The sequence below is a fragment of the Penicillium odoratum genome (assembly GCF_028828045.1).
Source record: "Penicillium odoratum strain IBT 22623 chromosome Unknown utg000004l_segment0_segment0, whole genome shotgun sequence".
Taxonomy (NCBI): Eukaryota; Fungi; Ascomycota; class Eurotiomycetes; order Eurotiales; family Aspergillaceae; genus Penicillium; species Penicillium odoratum.
Genome location: NW_026643146.1, coordinates 225,991 through 241,806, shown reverse-complemented (window position 1 = coordinate 241,806; position 15,816 = coordinate 225,991). Strand labels below are relative to the sequence as shown.

The 15,816-nt window shown below is 48.3% G+C and overlaps 8 protein-coding genes across 8 annotated transcripts; 3 read left to right on the top strand and 5 right to left on the bottom strand.

Annotated features, from left to right (window-relative positions):
• Positions 1-160: 160 nt before the first annotated feature.
• xlnD (beta-xylosidase XylA) lies at positions 161-2,597 on the bottom strand (the record flags this gene model as incomplete). Its single annotated transcript, XM_057138282.1, has 2 exons — positions 161-1,574; positions 1,636-2,597. The coding sequence occupies 2 exons, from the start codon at positions 2,595-2,597 to the stop codon at positions 161-163; spliced, it is 2,376 nt and encodes a 791-aa protein (XP_056996489.1).
• Positions 2,598-3,976: 1,379 nt separating this feature from the next.
• On the bottom strand, positions 3,977-6,684 carry N7520_004347 (uncharacterized protein; the record flags this gene model as incomplete). Its single annotated transcript, XM_057138281.1, has 7 exons — positions 3,977-4,641; positions 4,695-4,838; positions 4,894-4,961; positions 5,019-5,068; positions 5,121-5,400; positions 5,457-6,450; positions 6,504-6,684. 7 exons carry the CDS (start codon positions 6,682-6,684, stop codon positions 3,977-3,979), a joined length of 2,382 nt encoding a protein of 793 aa, XP_056996488.1.
• A 684-nt stretch (positions 6,685-7,368) lies between these two features.
• On the top strand, positions 7,369-7,905 carry N7520_004346 (uncharacterized protein; the record flags this gene model as incomplete). The annotated part of the gene is made up of 4 exons (XM_057138280.1): positions 7,369-7,387; positions 7,447-7,482; positions 7,671-7,786; positions 7,852-7,905. The coding sequence occupies 4 exons, from the start codon at positions 7,369-7,371 to the stop codon at positions 7,903-7,905; spliced, it is 225 nt and encodes a 74-aa protein (XP_056996487.1).
• A 463-nt stretch (positions 7,906-8,368) lies between these two features.
• N7520_004345 (SAP18 family protein) lies at positions 8,369-9,169 on the bottom strand (the record flags this gene model as incomplete). Its single annotated transcript, XM_057138279.1, has 1 exon — positions 8,369-9,169. The coding sequence occupies one exon, from the start codon at positions 9,167-9,169 to the stop codon at positions 8,369-8,371; it is 801 nt and encodes a 266-aa protein (XP_056996486.1).
• A 352-nt stretch (positions 9,170-9,521) lies between these two features.
• Positions 9,522-10,686, top strand: N7520_004344 (mRNA splicing protein PRP18; the record flags this gene model as incomplete). Its single annotated transcript, XM_057138278.1, has 2 exons — positions 9,522-10,441; positions 10,494-10,686. 2 exons carry the CDS (start codon positions 9,522-9,524, stop codon positions 10,684-10,686), a joined length of 1,113 nt encoding a protein of 370 aa, XP_056996485.1.
• Positions 10,687-10,853: 167 nt separating this feature from the next.
• Positions 10,854-11,987, bottom strand: N7520_004343 (DUF3712 domain-containing protein; the record flags this gene model as incomplete). Its single annotated transcript, XM_057138277.1, has 4 exons — positions 10,854-11,150; positions 11,197-11,321; positions 11,368-11,382; positions 11,441-11,987. 4 exons carry the CDS (start codon positions 11,985-11,987, stop codon positions 10,854-10,856), a joined length of 984 nt encoding a protein of 327 aa, XP_056996484.1.
• Positions 11,988-12,252: 265 nt separating this feature from the next.
• N7520_004342 (chitin deacetylase CDA4) lies at positions 12,253-12,984 on the top strand (the record flags this gene model as incomplete). Its single annotated transcript, XM_057138276.1, has 1 exon — positions 12,253-12,984. One exon carries the CDS (start codon positions 12,253-12,255, stop codon positions 12,982-12,984), a length of 732 nt encoding a protein of 243 aa, XP_056996483.1.
• A 779-nt stretch (positions 12,985-13,763) lies between these two features.
• Positions 13,764-15,399, bottom strand: N7520_004341 (uncharacterized protein; the record flags this gene model as incomplete). Its single annotated transcript, XM_057138275.1, has 2 exons — positions 13,764-15,328; positions 15,375-15,399. The coding sequence occupies 2 exons, from the start codon at positions 15,397-15,399 to the stop codon at positions 13,764-13,766; spliced, it is 1,590 nt and encodes a 529-aa protein (XP_056996482.1).
• Positions 15,400-15,816: the final 417 nt, after the last annotated feature.

The following is a 15,816-nucleotide window of genomic DNA, read 5'->3' as shown; positions in this document are numbered from 1 at the left end:
CGATACCCAAAATTGGACACTAGATTAAATTCAGATATTGATGACTTGGTTGTAGACTATGCTTGAGACCGCCCGAGGAAAATGCACAAGGTTGCGGTGTACCTCAGAAACAACCACGCGCGTTGCTGAGCCACATTCGAACAATATTTACTTTCTTAAATCAGGCAGCGGATATTTGCTGTTTATCCAATGGCCATTTGGAAATGGTTGTCTCATCTCCAGTCAAAGTAAAGGAAACAACTACCGATCGCTCGTTGTTCAACGCCAATTCGTATTTTCCTGGGTAGACAATACGGTTTCCAAGGGAGTCTGTGCGAGCCACATTATCAAGGGAGATAGGAATGGTCATTGACTGTGAAATTTGCGGTTCAAGCGATCCCAGACGGTCGAAGCCGACCAACCACTTGTTGGGATGGGGCTTCGGGCCCGCGGTCGTGTTGACAAAAGCCATAGCCGTATAATCGGAGACCACACTGCCGGTATTGGTGACGGTAGTAGTGAAGTTGAGGAATGGAAGTTGTTCCACCGTGTTATAGCCGACATGTGATCGAGACAAAAGATCAACGATATCAAAAGAAGATTCGCTGGTCTTGAATTGTGGAACGGAAGTTTTGAAGGTTGTATAGAACAGTCCATGTCCAAACTCGTAAACAGGCTTGCCTGTGTACCACATATAGGTTTGACCGGGGTTATCTCCACTGGGACGCAAGCTCATATCAACCGCTGAGAATTGCAGTGCATACTCGGCTGGATATTGGGTGGTTGTCAGTCGACCAGCCGGTGCGCGCTTGCCAGTGATAATATCCAAGAGAGCTTGTCCACCCGATTGGCCTGGATAACCTCCCCAGATAAGCGAGTTAACGTCCTTGTTTGTCTTCAAGGATGAGCTGTCAACTTGACCTCCGCCCATCTGCAACACAACCAACGGCTTGCCGACATTGCTCAACTGCTTGATTAATTCGAGCTGGTTTCCTGGCCAAGTGATATTCTCACGGTCCATCCCCTCCGCTTCAATTGTATCGTCAATACCACCGGCAAAGATAATCGCATCGGACTTCTTGGCTGCAGCAATCGCGGCTGAGAAATGTTCAGCTGAGTCCGAAGAAATGTTTGTGCCCATAGCATAGTTAACCGTCAGATCTGATGCTTCAAGTGCGGCGAGAGGGCTAATCAGATAAGGAGCATTTCCGTAGTAGTTGCCTTGAAGTTGAGTTGTAGCATTTCCCCATGGACCGATCAGAGCAACGCTGCTAATATCCGAAGACAATGGCAGAGTTCCATCATTCTTCAGGAGAACAATACCCTCAACGGCTGCCTCATAGGAGATGTTCCAGGCATTAGTGGTCGACACATCGGACCAGTCAAGGTCGCGATATTCACTGTTGTTGCCGTCAAAGTAGCCCAAGCGAGCAAGGTTCGAGTAAAGTCTGATGACACCACGCTCAATCTCACTTCGGGAGATCTCTCCTTGGAAAAATGATTCGTTGAGGTGATATTGATAAGAGGTGCCGCAATCAATATCAGTGCCTGCTCTAATAGAATCAGCAGCGGCTGATGTGATGTTGTCTGCATACCTAGATAATTCGGGACAGTCAGAGGATAGATGTTCACAGAAGTAGAGGCATATGGACACACCCATGAGGATTGAAGACGTTATAAACAGCGTCGCAATCGGATGAAACATATCCTTGGGGCACAAAATCCCAGGTATCCCGAAGAAGGGTCTGGAGGAAAAAGGAATTCGATGAACTCGGCACACCATTGACCGAGTTGTAAGAAGACATGACGCTGTGCACGCGGGCATCTCGAACAGCAGTCAGGAACTGCGGCATGAAATACTCAGCCAAGTCTTGCTGGGTAATGTTCAGGTCGTTACCCAGGCGAGAATGGTCGTGCCAGTTTTCGATGTCGTATCCGGCAAAGTGCTTCGCGGTGGCTACCAATTTGAGATGCTCCGGGTCTACACCTCCTTGCATACCGGTAATATATTCATATGCATACGTTCCGCACAGGCAGTATGCATCCTCGCCCGGTGTCTCCTGTCCACGGCCCCAAACTGGGTGTCGGAAAGCATTGATATTTGGCGCGTAAGCGTCGAGGCCATAGCGACCGACGTTGTTGAATGCGCGACCTTGAGTCGAGATAATACCTCCGATTTGGTTGATCAAGGTGCGGTTCAGGGCAGCCATAGACAGAATAGGCGACGGGAAGGACGTTGCCCAACTGTAGTCGCCGGAGTCGGTGAAATTGGCACGATCTAGTCCATGGAGAGCCTCACTCCATACTTGGTAGGGAGGAAGTCCAAGGCGTGGAATAGCGGGAATGGTATTTCCAGTGCTATTTACCAGCTCCTCGAACGTGAAGAGAGAAATCAGAGCCGCAGCACGATCATAGGCCGTGGCCGATGAGTCGCACACCAGGGTTTTGCTCAGTGGGCCATTTTCACAGTCGGGAAATCCAAGATCAATTGTTGCGAGTGTCTGAGTATCGAGATTGGGCTGAGGTTCTGTGGAATAGTCGACGTAGGTTGTATTGGCTTGCGCGAGAGCTAACGGCACCAAAGCTGCCAACACAGCCAATGATGCTACAACGGGCATTGTTATGTTTGACTTGCTGGTCAGGTGTGTTGAACCTAATTCCCTGATTCCATCTGACTATTTATACCCTGATGATGACCGGGTCCACGGGTGCACTTCGGCTATATTCCACGCCCGCGGGTTACTGTATAAACAACGTCCCCACACGTTGCCCAAGATGGTAATCCCCGCAGACGATCGTACGCGGAGAAGCCCAGTTTTCAAGAGTAATTGCAGGTCAATGCTATTTAGCCTGAAAGCCTCACTGATGGTCGGCTAAATATTTTCATTCGGAAGTGCAGCTCAACAAGGGATATAATGCCCCTCATTTCGGAAGCACTAGGGAAGTACCATTCAGATCTCATGTACCATTGATGAAAATATTTGAATATATTTCATGGTTACTTCAAAACAATTTACCTGCCCAATTGTAGACAAGAGCTCAAAGATAAACAATGTTCAGAATCTTCAGCAAAGAAAACAGCCCCGTTTCCACCCCCAGATCCTAGATTTCTAGCAATGGTCACAAGCAATTTTACCAAATGATAGGACTGAAAAGGCGATCAAACACGCATTATTTACATATTCTGAGGTTCTCCTCACAGGGCTCGCTAAGAACAGTAAGTTGTACTGTGCATGCTTCGAAAATCAGAAACGGCGCTTTCTTGCATCGAGCTTTTCTACTCCATCATGTCTTCCCATCCTTTCCAACCAGACCCTCAAGTCAAAAATCCCATCGCTCAGATCCCTCTGGTTTCCTGTAACTTTGAACGTATATCCGATCTCATCTGGGGGCTCCTTTCGGTTGGTATAGCGGATGTGACAAGAGACAGCTTGGTAGTTCTTTGTTTCATATGTCGCAAGCTTTTCCCCGTGGTCAGTCTTTTAACATGATACACTGCGCCTTTGACCACAGAGCCTGGGGCATGTAACAGTGCAGGATATTGCCCCCACAATTTGCACTCATAACCTGATATACTTGCTGGGTATAGCTCGGCATCAGCCTCCAGCCCCAAGATTTCACGAACCATGGACGGGTCAGTCAACGTTCCATAGAATATTGGGTCCAGTAGGTGTGTCGAGCAAGTTCATGTCCTGTAGGTTTGGTGATTGGAAGAAGTAGCTTGGGGAGGCAGTTCTGAGTTTTAACGTAACTGGAGGTTTTGGAGCCAAGGATTTCAGGAGGTGGAGGTGGTGCGGGCGGAGTGTTATTGATTGCCATGATCAGAGTTGGAGTTATTGAAGGAAATCAGAGCTACATGCACTTGAAGATTGGAGAGCTATAGACGGAAGTCATTTTCGTGGTGTTATGTAACCACTGCGGGGTTTTGAGCCTCTCAGGATCTACATCTCATTCTTTGACCATCTTTTGTAGCAATGAAACACTAATTCCCTTTAGTCTAGTATGGAATCTTGAAGACCCAAGCATATTGATCGGCTACAGCCAATTCCTGACTCACAAAGAGAACAACTGAGCCATTGCGAGCCTTATGACTTGGGACTACTGCACCATGCATGTTGCCCCCAACTACAGTTACTTGATCACCCTGCACCCAAGGAATCGGGCTTGACAAAGTGATAGTGCTGTTGGGTTTTGATAGTGCATGGATGTAGAACGCATCTTGCGAGATCGTGAATCGCACTTCGCCCTCTTCGGGCGTAACAAACCAATATGTAGTGTTGAAGATTGCCTCGTCATGCGTCTTGATCCATTTGCCAGCTTCGCGAAGATTCTTCTGCTCGATGTCTATGATGGTTCCATGGCCCGTGGGCCCAACGTCGAGCAGGAAATTTCCGTTCTTGCTGACAATGTCGATAAGGCTAGTAACAATGGTGCTAGCATTCATGTAGCTTGCCAATGGGGTGGCGCGGTTGTATCCGTAACTGTATGGATCCATTCCGAGGTTGCTCTCCCACTTTCGTCTTTGAACCGCGGAATAGGTTGCGTATTCTGGCGTGTCAAAGTCTCCTGGGAGTCCACATCGGGCGTTCATGGTAACCTGGCGATTCTCTCCCGCGGCCTTGTTGTACCACCCTGAAGCCCACTCCGCCGTACGATTAGGTCCTGTTCAATGGAATTTAGTCATGTCTGTAGATTAATAGAAGATTGTCTCTTACCTCCGATGTCACACCACATTATTTCCGTTCCCATCTCGGCCAGGGTATTCATTTCAGGTAGAATTTTATCAGTAATGTAATCGTTCACAGGAACCCAGCCGGTATATGGTAAGGTTTCGTTGGTGAATGGATTGGTAGCATTGCCTTGGGATTTTTCATCAGTATAGATCCGATGGCAAAGTCTACACCCAAAACTTACCTCCCGGCCAAGTAGAGAATCCATATTTCTTGTAGTCCGGATTGAACCACTCGGGCAGGCTATAGTATCTTTAAAGGAGTTAACGTGATGAAAGGTGATCAAAAAGTTGGCTTGCAACCACTTACGTTCCTCGACGTAGTTGAGGCTGATATTTCTTGGCTGCGTCAAACAATTCCTGATATGATGATTAGATTTCCTGATGATGATAAAATGATGAGAATTCGAACCTGTAACAAGTTACGATGGGGAGTCATCGCCACGGAAGTTCTCTTCGTCACATTCTCCGGAAGACCAAACAGAGCATATCCCTCATGATGCTTGCTGACTTGAACGAAGTAGTTGGCACCAGCATCAGCAAATAGGTCTACCCATTCCTTAGGATCCCATTTGCTGACAGTAAAGTTCTGGATGAAATCGTCGTACACAAAATTGGGTCCGTATTTCTTCAGATGGTAATCATATACGCCCACTGAGCCACTCGGACCTTCATTAAGCCACCACCAATACCTTGATTTTGCGTCAGCAACGGTCGGCCAAAATATAATATACAGTCTCAAGCGTACCATTCGGCGTAATCTTCTTTGGATCCCGAGTTCGCCCAGCTAGGAACCGAATATACTCCCCAGTGAATGAAAATCCCATACTTGGCATTGTCAAACCAGCTCGGAGATTCATGAGTGTACACAGATTCATATGAAGGGTCGTAAAGCTGACCAGGCAGACCAAGCCCGTATGTAGCGTTGAATGCATAGCTGGTGGACATCACGTTATGGCCCTCGATGACAATTGTTGCAGGACCAGAGATCCCGGCTTGAACTCCCTTGCAGTTGCGCACGCCGATTTCCACAATCAGTTGATCATTAGGTCCTAGTCGGTTTATAACACCAGCACTTACAGTCTCCAAGCCTGGTGACTCGACGCGTACACGAACGTTGTTGCTTCTCAACGCAATGGAAGACCCCACATTGTTAACCAGAACTTCCACGATTTGGATCTTGTCGGTACCTTCTAGCCACTTCTTGGTCGAACGAGCGTATTGAGTTTCCAAATGAATGGATTCAGTATTTTCACCCGACACTGGCAGCATTGACAAGGCAAAGATATGGAGCTTGGTGCTGATGGACGCACCTCCAGGACTCGTCGACGATCCGGCGGGACTATTAGGAAAAGTCAATGAGACAAGCTCTTTGGAAGAATCCAACCAAGTAGTGGTTTGGAAAATATTGGAGCGATTCCAGTTCGTGTTATTCTCCGTAAGATAGCAAGTAAAGATCAAGTCTCCTCCTTCAGGATAGGGCCAGCTCCACCAAGCTGGGACTAGCAACGAGCCACTCGACGTGCTACCGTCCGCATAGTTGGCAAGTACTGAACCTGAGGCCATACCAGACTCCGATGCAGCAAGCATCTGGTAACTGAAGTATTTGGACCTGGGGACAATTATTTCCTGTCCCGCAGTGAGGACATTGTCATAGCCTGTGGCATGATATTTGGCAAAATGATAGTTGAACCCGCCATAGGAGAAAGCCTCTGGCGGCATTTGTGCTGCTGGATAAGCATCTAATTTGTTTAATTTCAAATTTCAGATACTCCTGGGCATTCATAATACTTACTGGAATCACCATCGAAATCTGCATCATTTGGGTATAGACCAAAGGCCCGATTGTTGAATGGTAAATCGATAGGAATGGAGGGATTTAATCCAGATATTTGATGGAAATTATTTTGAGGCTTGAAAAGCACCGGTTGACCAAGAGTTGCATATGCAAGTGAGCAGAACCAGGTTAGTTTCATGATAGCGAGAAAGTTGACGCGGAATCATTCGTGAGATCGACTGTCTATATAATAGGCGAACATGTTATCGGCCACTACAATGTAGGAATACCTACTTGGTAAGTAACGGTACCATTTCCCCGCAGATACCAGCGTAGCGTGGAATTGTTTGTAACCTTGGCTATCAGATCGGATAAACACAAACTGATCGACATGCGGAGATGTCGGTCTTTTCGCCGAAGCTCTTCCGGTTGAAGGAGTCCAATGCAAGCATCTTAACGATAGAATCTTGGATAGTACATTCTATTTGGAAATGAAAAATGTGCATCGTGACGGTACTTGAATAGTCAGGCGAACATGATGACCACGACCATGATGGATGTAGCGTGTATTTATCCCTGATAGACGTGGTAGTGCGTGGAGATCCAAAGTGAAGGTGGAATCAAGAGATTATTTCTGAATTGATTCAACAATCAAAGTATCTCCTGAAACCTTGCCAATCGTTTTCGACTTCAACAGTTTTAAAGATAAACAAGCTTCAATCTTGTGTCAAGACTGATTGATCGTTTGATGTGGAATATTATTTTGTTCCTCACGTGATTGAATGACGGGAATGCAGGTCAGGTGACCTTCCACTCCACTTCCTCACGATCCGGACGGCGAAAGCGACGACTCAGTGCCTTCGCTCCAAGATTAACCGCAACCATGGCTGGCCCCAGCAAGTGTGAGTTCTGATAAGCTCTCCTATGCATATAATGACTGTCCCTAATCAATTGACTGCAGCCTTGATCCTTGACCCGGCCTTCCAGAAATACTACGGTACATGAAACCCACTCCCGCTTTCCCAACCCACGCTCCAGGAGGACCGGAAATTTAGCGACGTGCTCTATGCTTTGTGTAGAGAGATAATTTGCACTAGAGCTCTGGGCTCAAGCATTAGCCTATCTATCCACAAACCGAAGCTCCGAATGCACCTTTCACGAAGTTGGACTAACAGATCACGATAGAACTCAACGCCAACCGCTACAAGTACTTCCGCTGGACCCCGCGCCATGCTTGGCTGTCTTTTGTGTACATGGGCGTGATTCCGGGTGTTCTCACCTATATTGCCTATCAAACTGAGGTATGATTCGCCGCTGAAGTTGCCATTATGGAGGACCGCCGGGAATGGGCTGACAAAATGCACAGGGCAAGTTCGAACTCCGCGGCAAGCGGAAGGGAGACACAATCTCCGAATGGTGAAGAGATATGTGATTTGATTTGATGACGGTCGCCCTACATTGAGGCGATGACTTCCCTGTGACCGCGAGGTCAATTTTTGAGCAAAACTGCTATTATTTTTACTGTGCCTGCTTGACCAGGCCATGTACCCTATCGCAAGCATATACCGCATGGAATTCTTTTGTTTCTCATTCAGCCCTCGCTCTTCGTATCAAACCTTAGCTGTATAGCAGAGGAGTCATGGACAAATTGGACCTTGTACGAGTCTAGAACTATATTGACGGGCTACGAGCTTGGGTCCTGCTCGAATGTCATTACTGCGGTCTACATGATGATCTTGGTACAGCGACAAATAAATGATATCCGAGGTATATCCTTTACATACATTAATCATACAAATGCTGCAAGCCTGGGTATAAAGCTCCAGCTGACCAGTAATCCAAGATTTTACAAAACGAGGGTCTTAGAACCACATCGATTTTTTTTAATAAGGATTCCATCCTCGACGACCCCCCCGACCACCTCCTTCGGGGAGTCTCTCCCCTCGCCTCCAATCACCCATCGGAACGTTGGGAGGTCCGCCGCGATCTGCACGACCACCGCGACCCGGCCGACCAGATCCATTCTGCCCGAAAGCGCGCATGCCCATGGGAGGTGGACCGGGACCAGCACGAAGCGGAGGTGCGATAGACCCATCTTCGTGTGGCGGCAGGATTGCGCATTCAATGTAGTCTCCAACTATGAATCGCGCATCCTGCAAGGCTTTGTCAGCCTCTCCGCCTTGGAAGCGGAGCGCAGGGCGAGCCCGTCCTTCATTTTCATCACCCACATCTTCCTCTGACCGGTATGGGGTATCTCCTTGTCCAATAACCACACTTCCCAGTTCTTTTGTCACGTAGCGGCCTGCGCGCACATCGGGACCTGCGATTGCAGCGGCACGCGCATCAGGGTAAATCAAACGAAAGCAAAGTCGAGTTCCAATGGGCGAATCAGGAAGTAATGAGGGTAAGGCTGAGGTGAGAAGCTGTGAGAGCTCCCGAAGTGTGCATGACTGCCAGGTGTAGATCTCGAGGTGGGGAGGAAGTGGTGCAGCAGTTGGAGGGGAGGGCGCACGCAGAGCATTTGAACCACTGGCAGGACCCCCGCGCTGGCGAGGAGGAGAAGGGATTTTATAGTCTGAAAGGGGGTAAAAGTTGCTGACGCGATAAAACAGCTTGAGGTGGAAGGGAGTGGTTGTCTGGCGGTTGATTGAGGGCTGAGGGCCTTCTCGAGATGGTGCTGCCATGATAGCAGGGCGAGCTGTCGCTTGTAGAATGAGTCGAGAAGATTGATGTGAGATGAGATCGTGTAGGTTGTGGGGAAAGAGCTCGTTGGTGATTGGCAGGTGTTATGTGGTGATTAAAAGCTGGGAAGTTGGAGGAATCTAGAATGGAATAGAATAACTTTAGGGAGGGAAGACTGATTGCGGCTTAGAAGCTTAGGTCCACATTCACCATTCTTTCTCCCTTCACTCCATCCACCGAATACACATGTACGGTCGAACAATCATAACCGATCGATCGGAACTAAAGCCAGGCGAAATTTGAGCTTCATCCCCCACGATAACCGAGAAGCCTGTCTGGAGACTCCCCGCCACCATGGATTTTGCCGCGCTTATGTCCAAGGAGATCTCGAAGGCCAAAGGCGCCGACTCCTCCAAGTCCTCCGGTACACAAAAAGACAAAGCTTCCCCAGCGCCGCCCCCGAAAAAATACATGCGCCGGGGAGAGGTAGAGGCTGCCCGCTTAGCGGCATACGAGGAGGAGCAAGAACGTCTACAGAAGGAACGCGAGGAGAAGCAAGCCAAAAAGCGCAAATTCGAGGAGGAAGAGGCAGATCGACAACGCGAACGAGAAGAAAAGAAGGCCAGACTCGCGGAGGAATCAAAAAAGAGAAGAGAGGCAGAAGAAGAAGCCCAGGAACGTGAACGCCGACGAAGACTCGGACTGCCCGACTTACCCACCAAAAGCGACGGCGACGCTACCCCGGAGGGAGAAGAGGCCATTGATATGGGTGAAGATGAAGTCATTGAAAAGCTTCGCGAGCTTCATGAGCCTGCGCGGTTATTTGGAGAGAATCACCGGTCCCGACTCCGGCGTTACCACCGAATTGTCAAGCGAGCCGCAATGCTACAGAAATTGACTGATGGACCGATCCCCACGACCCTGGAGCCTGTGCCTGGTGGTGAAATGCTCATCCCCGCTAAGATTCCGAAGGGAGAGGCCGAGCGACTGTTCCTCTTCCGACAATTGGCATCTTACTTCAACATGATGCTCTCGGAGTGGGAGTTGGCTTTGGCAAAACGCGACGTGTCTGTTCGGGAGAGCCATCAGGGAAAGCAAGCGTATAATGCCATGGTTCAGTCTCGAGAAAATATGAAACCACTGTTTCGACGTTTTGAGAAAGGAGATTTGGAGGACGGACTGTTGGAGCCAATTGTGGAGATTGTGCACAAGGTGCAGCAACGAAAATACGTTGATGCAAATGATGCCTATCTGCGAGTGAGCATTGGAAAAGCGTATGTTGATTCTCCCTGTTGGTTGTGAATCTGAGGCTAACCGTTGACTTAGTGCATGGCCTATCGGTGTGACCATGGTTGGTATTCACGAGCGATCCGCTCGAGAGAAGCTACACCAGAGTGATCAACAAGCACACATTCTGAGCGATGAGATCACTCGAAAGTATCTACAGAGCATCAAGCGCTTCCTGAGTTTCGCACAGGTGCGCTGGCCTCCGGAGGACCAGCTACAGATCATGGGATAAGAAGAAAGTGGTAGTAGCAGTCATATATACCCGTTATTTGGTTTTGTAATGAGATTTACATTTGCAATCACAGCTTGAATTCTGGAATAGAAGTGATCCGCTTGCCCGGACTCTAGGTATGCAATTCCGAGGTCCTTGTTCAAGGGGTTTTATTATTCTGGCCCCTGCTAATGGAACAAGCTTGAGGCATATTTCAAGATATCCACTGTCACTGACGCAGAGCAAGCCTTAATGGCTGCCGTGAAGTATGGAATATCTTGCCCTTTATAGTGACAACTATAACCATCGATGCCAATGGTAACGGTGCCGTCACTGCTGTCCAGCAGGACCTCCCTAATAAGCATCGACTCGTCGACGTGACCCAGAACTACCGTACTGCTAATATCTTGGTTGAGCATCAGATGAGGCATGTCGACGTATCCTAGTGATGAACCGCCCATTGTCAGATTAAATATGACATGTCCCTGTCTTTGTTAGCCCAGACATTGTAAGCAGCTAAGGGGTACTCACCATTTCCACCGTGAATGATGTTGGATTGCGGAGGGAAACGGTTGCATTGAAGTTATATCCATCTACTTCAGGGCTCAGGAGATCCACGTTGGTGATATTGAAGGCACCGTCGTTATTCAAAAATTCTGCGGGAGTCAGAAGAAGTCCATAAAGACTGGATATTCACCTTACCGGTGATATTGAAACCTACACCAGAAAAGACTCATAAGTATCCAGTCAAAAGTGTTTTCGCAATTTAACCTACCGTTCATCATTATAGTCTTGTCGATATTTAAATGCGCTGTAGGCAGCGCACCCAGTCTCAAGTTGGGATGGCCTTTGACCACCAAGGAGACATTGTTATTCGAGGCTAATGCGACTGCTATATCTGAGAGACACTCAACGCAGGATAACTCGAGATCTTGATCGATTTCAAGATCGGCACCATTTCTGAATTTGACTTCCGGTATTGGTAAGACCGCAAACTCCTGGCCATCGGACGTACTGAGTGTTGCATTAAATGCCGACAGGTGACCACTTCCACTCAATCCACCACTCATAATCTTCTGAGATTGACTTATATGGAAGGCAGTAGGCCGGGGATTGGTGATGGTCACAGTGTCATCGAACTGGGCACCATTGATATACTTGTCGGCAAAATGTGGGATTCCCACATAGATAATAGGCAAGAAAATGATCAAGAAGATGCAAATGAATAGAATTGAATACAAGCACCACCACTGCTTCATATGTCTCGTGAAGCGCTGCCATATTGTGGCCTTGAAGATGTAACTGTTTTCAGATTTCGACATGGTGGAGTGGGAGAGAAGAATATGTGAACATGATCGGTGATATTATCCAATCTATTTATCTTACTCCTACAGGTAGCACAAGACAAATTCCAAATTTCACTTCGAACATTGGCCGCTCAGCTAAGCCGCGGCAAGGGTTCGGCCTCAAATGTTGATCATTGACGGAATTGGAAAGAAAAGGATCTTTGGAGCAGTCACAGGCTGCGAATGCAAATGCATCGGATAAGCTATCTGGAAGCCCCTTTGCAACTTTCTTCACCCCACCATGCTCGGAATACTTGGCATATTGTCAGTATGTTGCTTGTTTGGTCCTCTCTATTTTATCTACAAGCCTCCCCAATCTCTCATCCGATACTTTCAAACTCGATGGCCCGATGTTTTGTTCCACCATCCAGTGACTGAGAAGATTGTCGCGCTGACTATTGATGACGCGCCATCAGCACATACAGAGGAAATTCTCAATGTACTCAAGGTCAATGATGCGACCGCCACGTTTTTTGTGATCGGATCTCAAGTGCCAGGGCATGAACATGTGCTTGCCGAGCTCGTCTGTGCACGGAATGAGCTGGCCAATCATGCGATGCACGACGAGCCCTCCCGCGCGTTAGGCAACGGGGAGCTGACGAAGCAGATTATGGCTGTCCAGAAAATGATACAAGAAGCTTATATGGCAGCCGGTCAAGACCATGGCCCCGACGCGTGGTACTTTCGGCCTGGCTCTGGGTTCTTCAGCTCAAGGATGCGGCGCTTGGTAACGGGGTTGGGCTATAGGCTCATCTTGGGAGACACATATCCTCATGACCCGCAAGTTCCCTATTACAACTTAAATGCCAATCATATCCTAAGCATGGTTAGGCCAGGGAGTATCATTATCTGCCATGACCGCAGAGAGTGGACTGTGCCAATGCTCCGGGTAGTTTTGCAGAAACTGAAACAAAGAGGATATCGTGTTGTGACAGTATCGGAATTACTGCGAGAGCCTCTGCAAGTCTTATAATACCCATCTACGGGCTTCCATGGCGCTCTGTTCATTCAATTCTTCTTGTGGAACCTTGCGGTAGTCCCAAAATTCATATCGTCGGGGACTACAACCATTGATGGAAGTGACGATGGTTCAGTCCTATTGTTCCATTCACCTGTGCGCGATGGTCCCGAGAACCATTGTCTGGTTCTCGTTCTTTAATGAGCCCTGCTGAACCCAATCAGAAACATACCCATGGCTCTGTAACATGGGCTACGAAATAGCGTCTAGTGTATCTACCTCTCCACAAATGGGGAGCATAGATCGGAGATCCCCATCTGAATCACTTCTTCACCGTGGTCATGCAAGACACAACTGTGATGTCTATCCTTTTCTCAGGCCCACTTGGCGTGTGGGCTATTATCCTTTCTGTTGACTGGAGGCCCGCACTTCTTGGCCCCCTTGGGACAACCCAGCACCACGTCCTTCCTGACCTGGAATGGTATCGGATGCTTTCCATTTGAACGTCGCATGAATATGCCCCTCAGTTGTACTTGGAGAATTGACAACAGCCACCTTTTGCAAACAGGATAACATGCCGGTTTCCCTCAACTGTAAGTCCAGGATGTAATATTCCTGTGTCTTGTATCAATATCAGGCTATCAGTTGTGACCCGTGGATCTCATCAAAATGGAATATTTAATTGTGTTTGCTGAGCCGTGTACGATTGTGTAAATTATGGTGTGCCCATAGGTCTAAATGCTATACATACAGCCATACATATATGTAGGATGTTTACATCACATCCTCTAAGATTATCGTATCAAATCCTTCCACATACGTGACATTGTCTTCCACCAGCTTTTAGAGGGTATCACGCCGGCAGTTGATACCTTGCTCAGGGTATCGTCTCGGGTCACCGAGGACATATCGGTAGGAAAGATGTCATGACCGTCCATACCATTCATAACAGGGAGAGATGAGGAGGGCCGGGTCGACGCTGCACTGCTGCAGGTGCTGCGTATCTCTCGTTCGCCATCTCGTTCGCCGATGAGGCGTCCCGCCGTATAGACACAGCCACCGTACGCAAAGCGCACTAGCGAATCGCCGGTCAAGCTGCCAATTATATGCACTCCCGGGGCAACCTCCAAGTCTTCGATTGCTTTCGCACGAAGAGTCTGCGCTGAGACAGTGGTGTTGTCCGAATCATTGTGTCCAAGGACTGCCGAGCGGAGCTCGTCGTCTAGGTACGCTAAAGTACCGCGCCGTCCAGCGGCATAGACGAGACCTCGGACAGATCGTGTAAATGTGGATCCATCTGTTCGACGAAATGTGACTTGCGCTAGTCCATCTTCTACCTCAACAGCGGTGATCTCGACATTGCAAATCCCCTCATAAACATCGTCCCAACTGCGACTTCCTAGGAATACAGTCGAGGTGCCGCGGCGATATTTGGGTCGCTGGTTTGTGGCGCCGGCCAGGGCGGCTTTCTTCATCAGTCGATAAATGCCGGCATATTCCGGGTACGCATGTTGATGACAGCCACGGAGAGGCGATGGACGATCCTCGGGAGCCCATTTGAAGACATGGATAATTTTTTGGTCAGGTGCAGCGGAGATGATCGCATCGGCAGCGGAGAAGCCCGAGCCGATGACAAGGAGGGGAACAGGAGGAGTAATTTGAGTTTGGAGTAAAGGCTGAAGGGCAGAGTCTGGCGGAAGGATCTCGGTGAATATGCCACTCGCAAGCACCAATTGCTTGCAGTGGAGGTTATGTGATTTGATGTAGAAGCCATTGGCGGTGCGGGAGATGCCACTCAGCTCCTCGCCACATCGGAAGGCTTCGTCGATGTTTACCGCTGCTGGGTATAGACGGAAATATTCAGCAATCTCGTGCCTCGTAGGTCGTGTAAAAGGCGCCAAATCCTGCCCCGTTTGCTGTTTGTGGTGTTCCGCAAAAGAGTACCCGGGTAGCGACAGCATAGCGGCATAACTCAGGGTTTGGATATCCCAGCTTGCCCCATGAGGATGTTCGGTCCATTGGCCACCGGGATCGGAGGACTTTCCAAAGATGACATGTGAGACGGCCTTTTCAGGCATGTATCGCCATTCGACATTGGAAGTGTTGCCCGACTCTTCAATGTCGAGACTGGGTCGGACCAGAGTATCCAAGAGAACGTTCACAGGCAAGGCCTGGGTAGAATAGGATAGGCGCGAAGCGGCGAAATGCGCCGTTAAAACATCGACATTCACATTCAAGAGGTTGGGGGCAATTTTTAACTTGGCGTCCAGTAAAGGATCCGGATGCGGGGGATCGGATGAGTAGAATGGGATATAACCGTGAAGAATATACGAGAGGATCATGGCCGATGGCCCGTTGCCTTACTCAATTAGCAATTGAAATCATAATAGACTCAGTGTGCATACCAACGATGACCGTATCAGTGTCCATTGTAGTAAGCCCACGCGGGGCATTCTGGGGTAAAAAAGCGGAATCCTCATCTGATGCGAGCATGAGGTCTTATCAGGCGAACCAGAAACAACAAACTGGGAATGCGGCGCATCGTGCGGAGAAAGGAAAAGTTTAAAATTTCCAGTTTCTCATCTTTTTCTCTGGATGATTCCACGGATATAACAAGGAAATATGTAATCAAGCTGACAAAAGCCAAAGCCGAGTGGGGAAAAAATGGAACTAAAAGCGGAAATGTAATGGAAGTGTTCCCCGAGGGTAAAGATATCGAGTCATTATATTTAAAAAACAGATGTATTTGCATCTCTAACTGAACTTGCATTGATTTTTGTTATTCCTATTCCTTCAATCCTTTTGAATTTTTTTATCATTTAAATGATGCATTGAACTCCCTCTCAG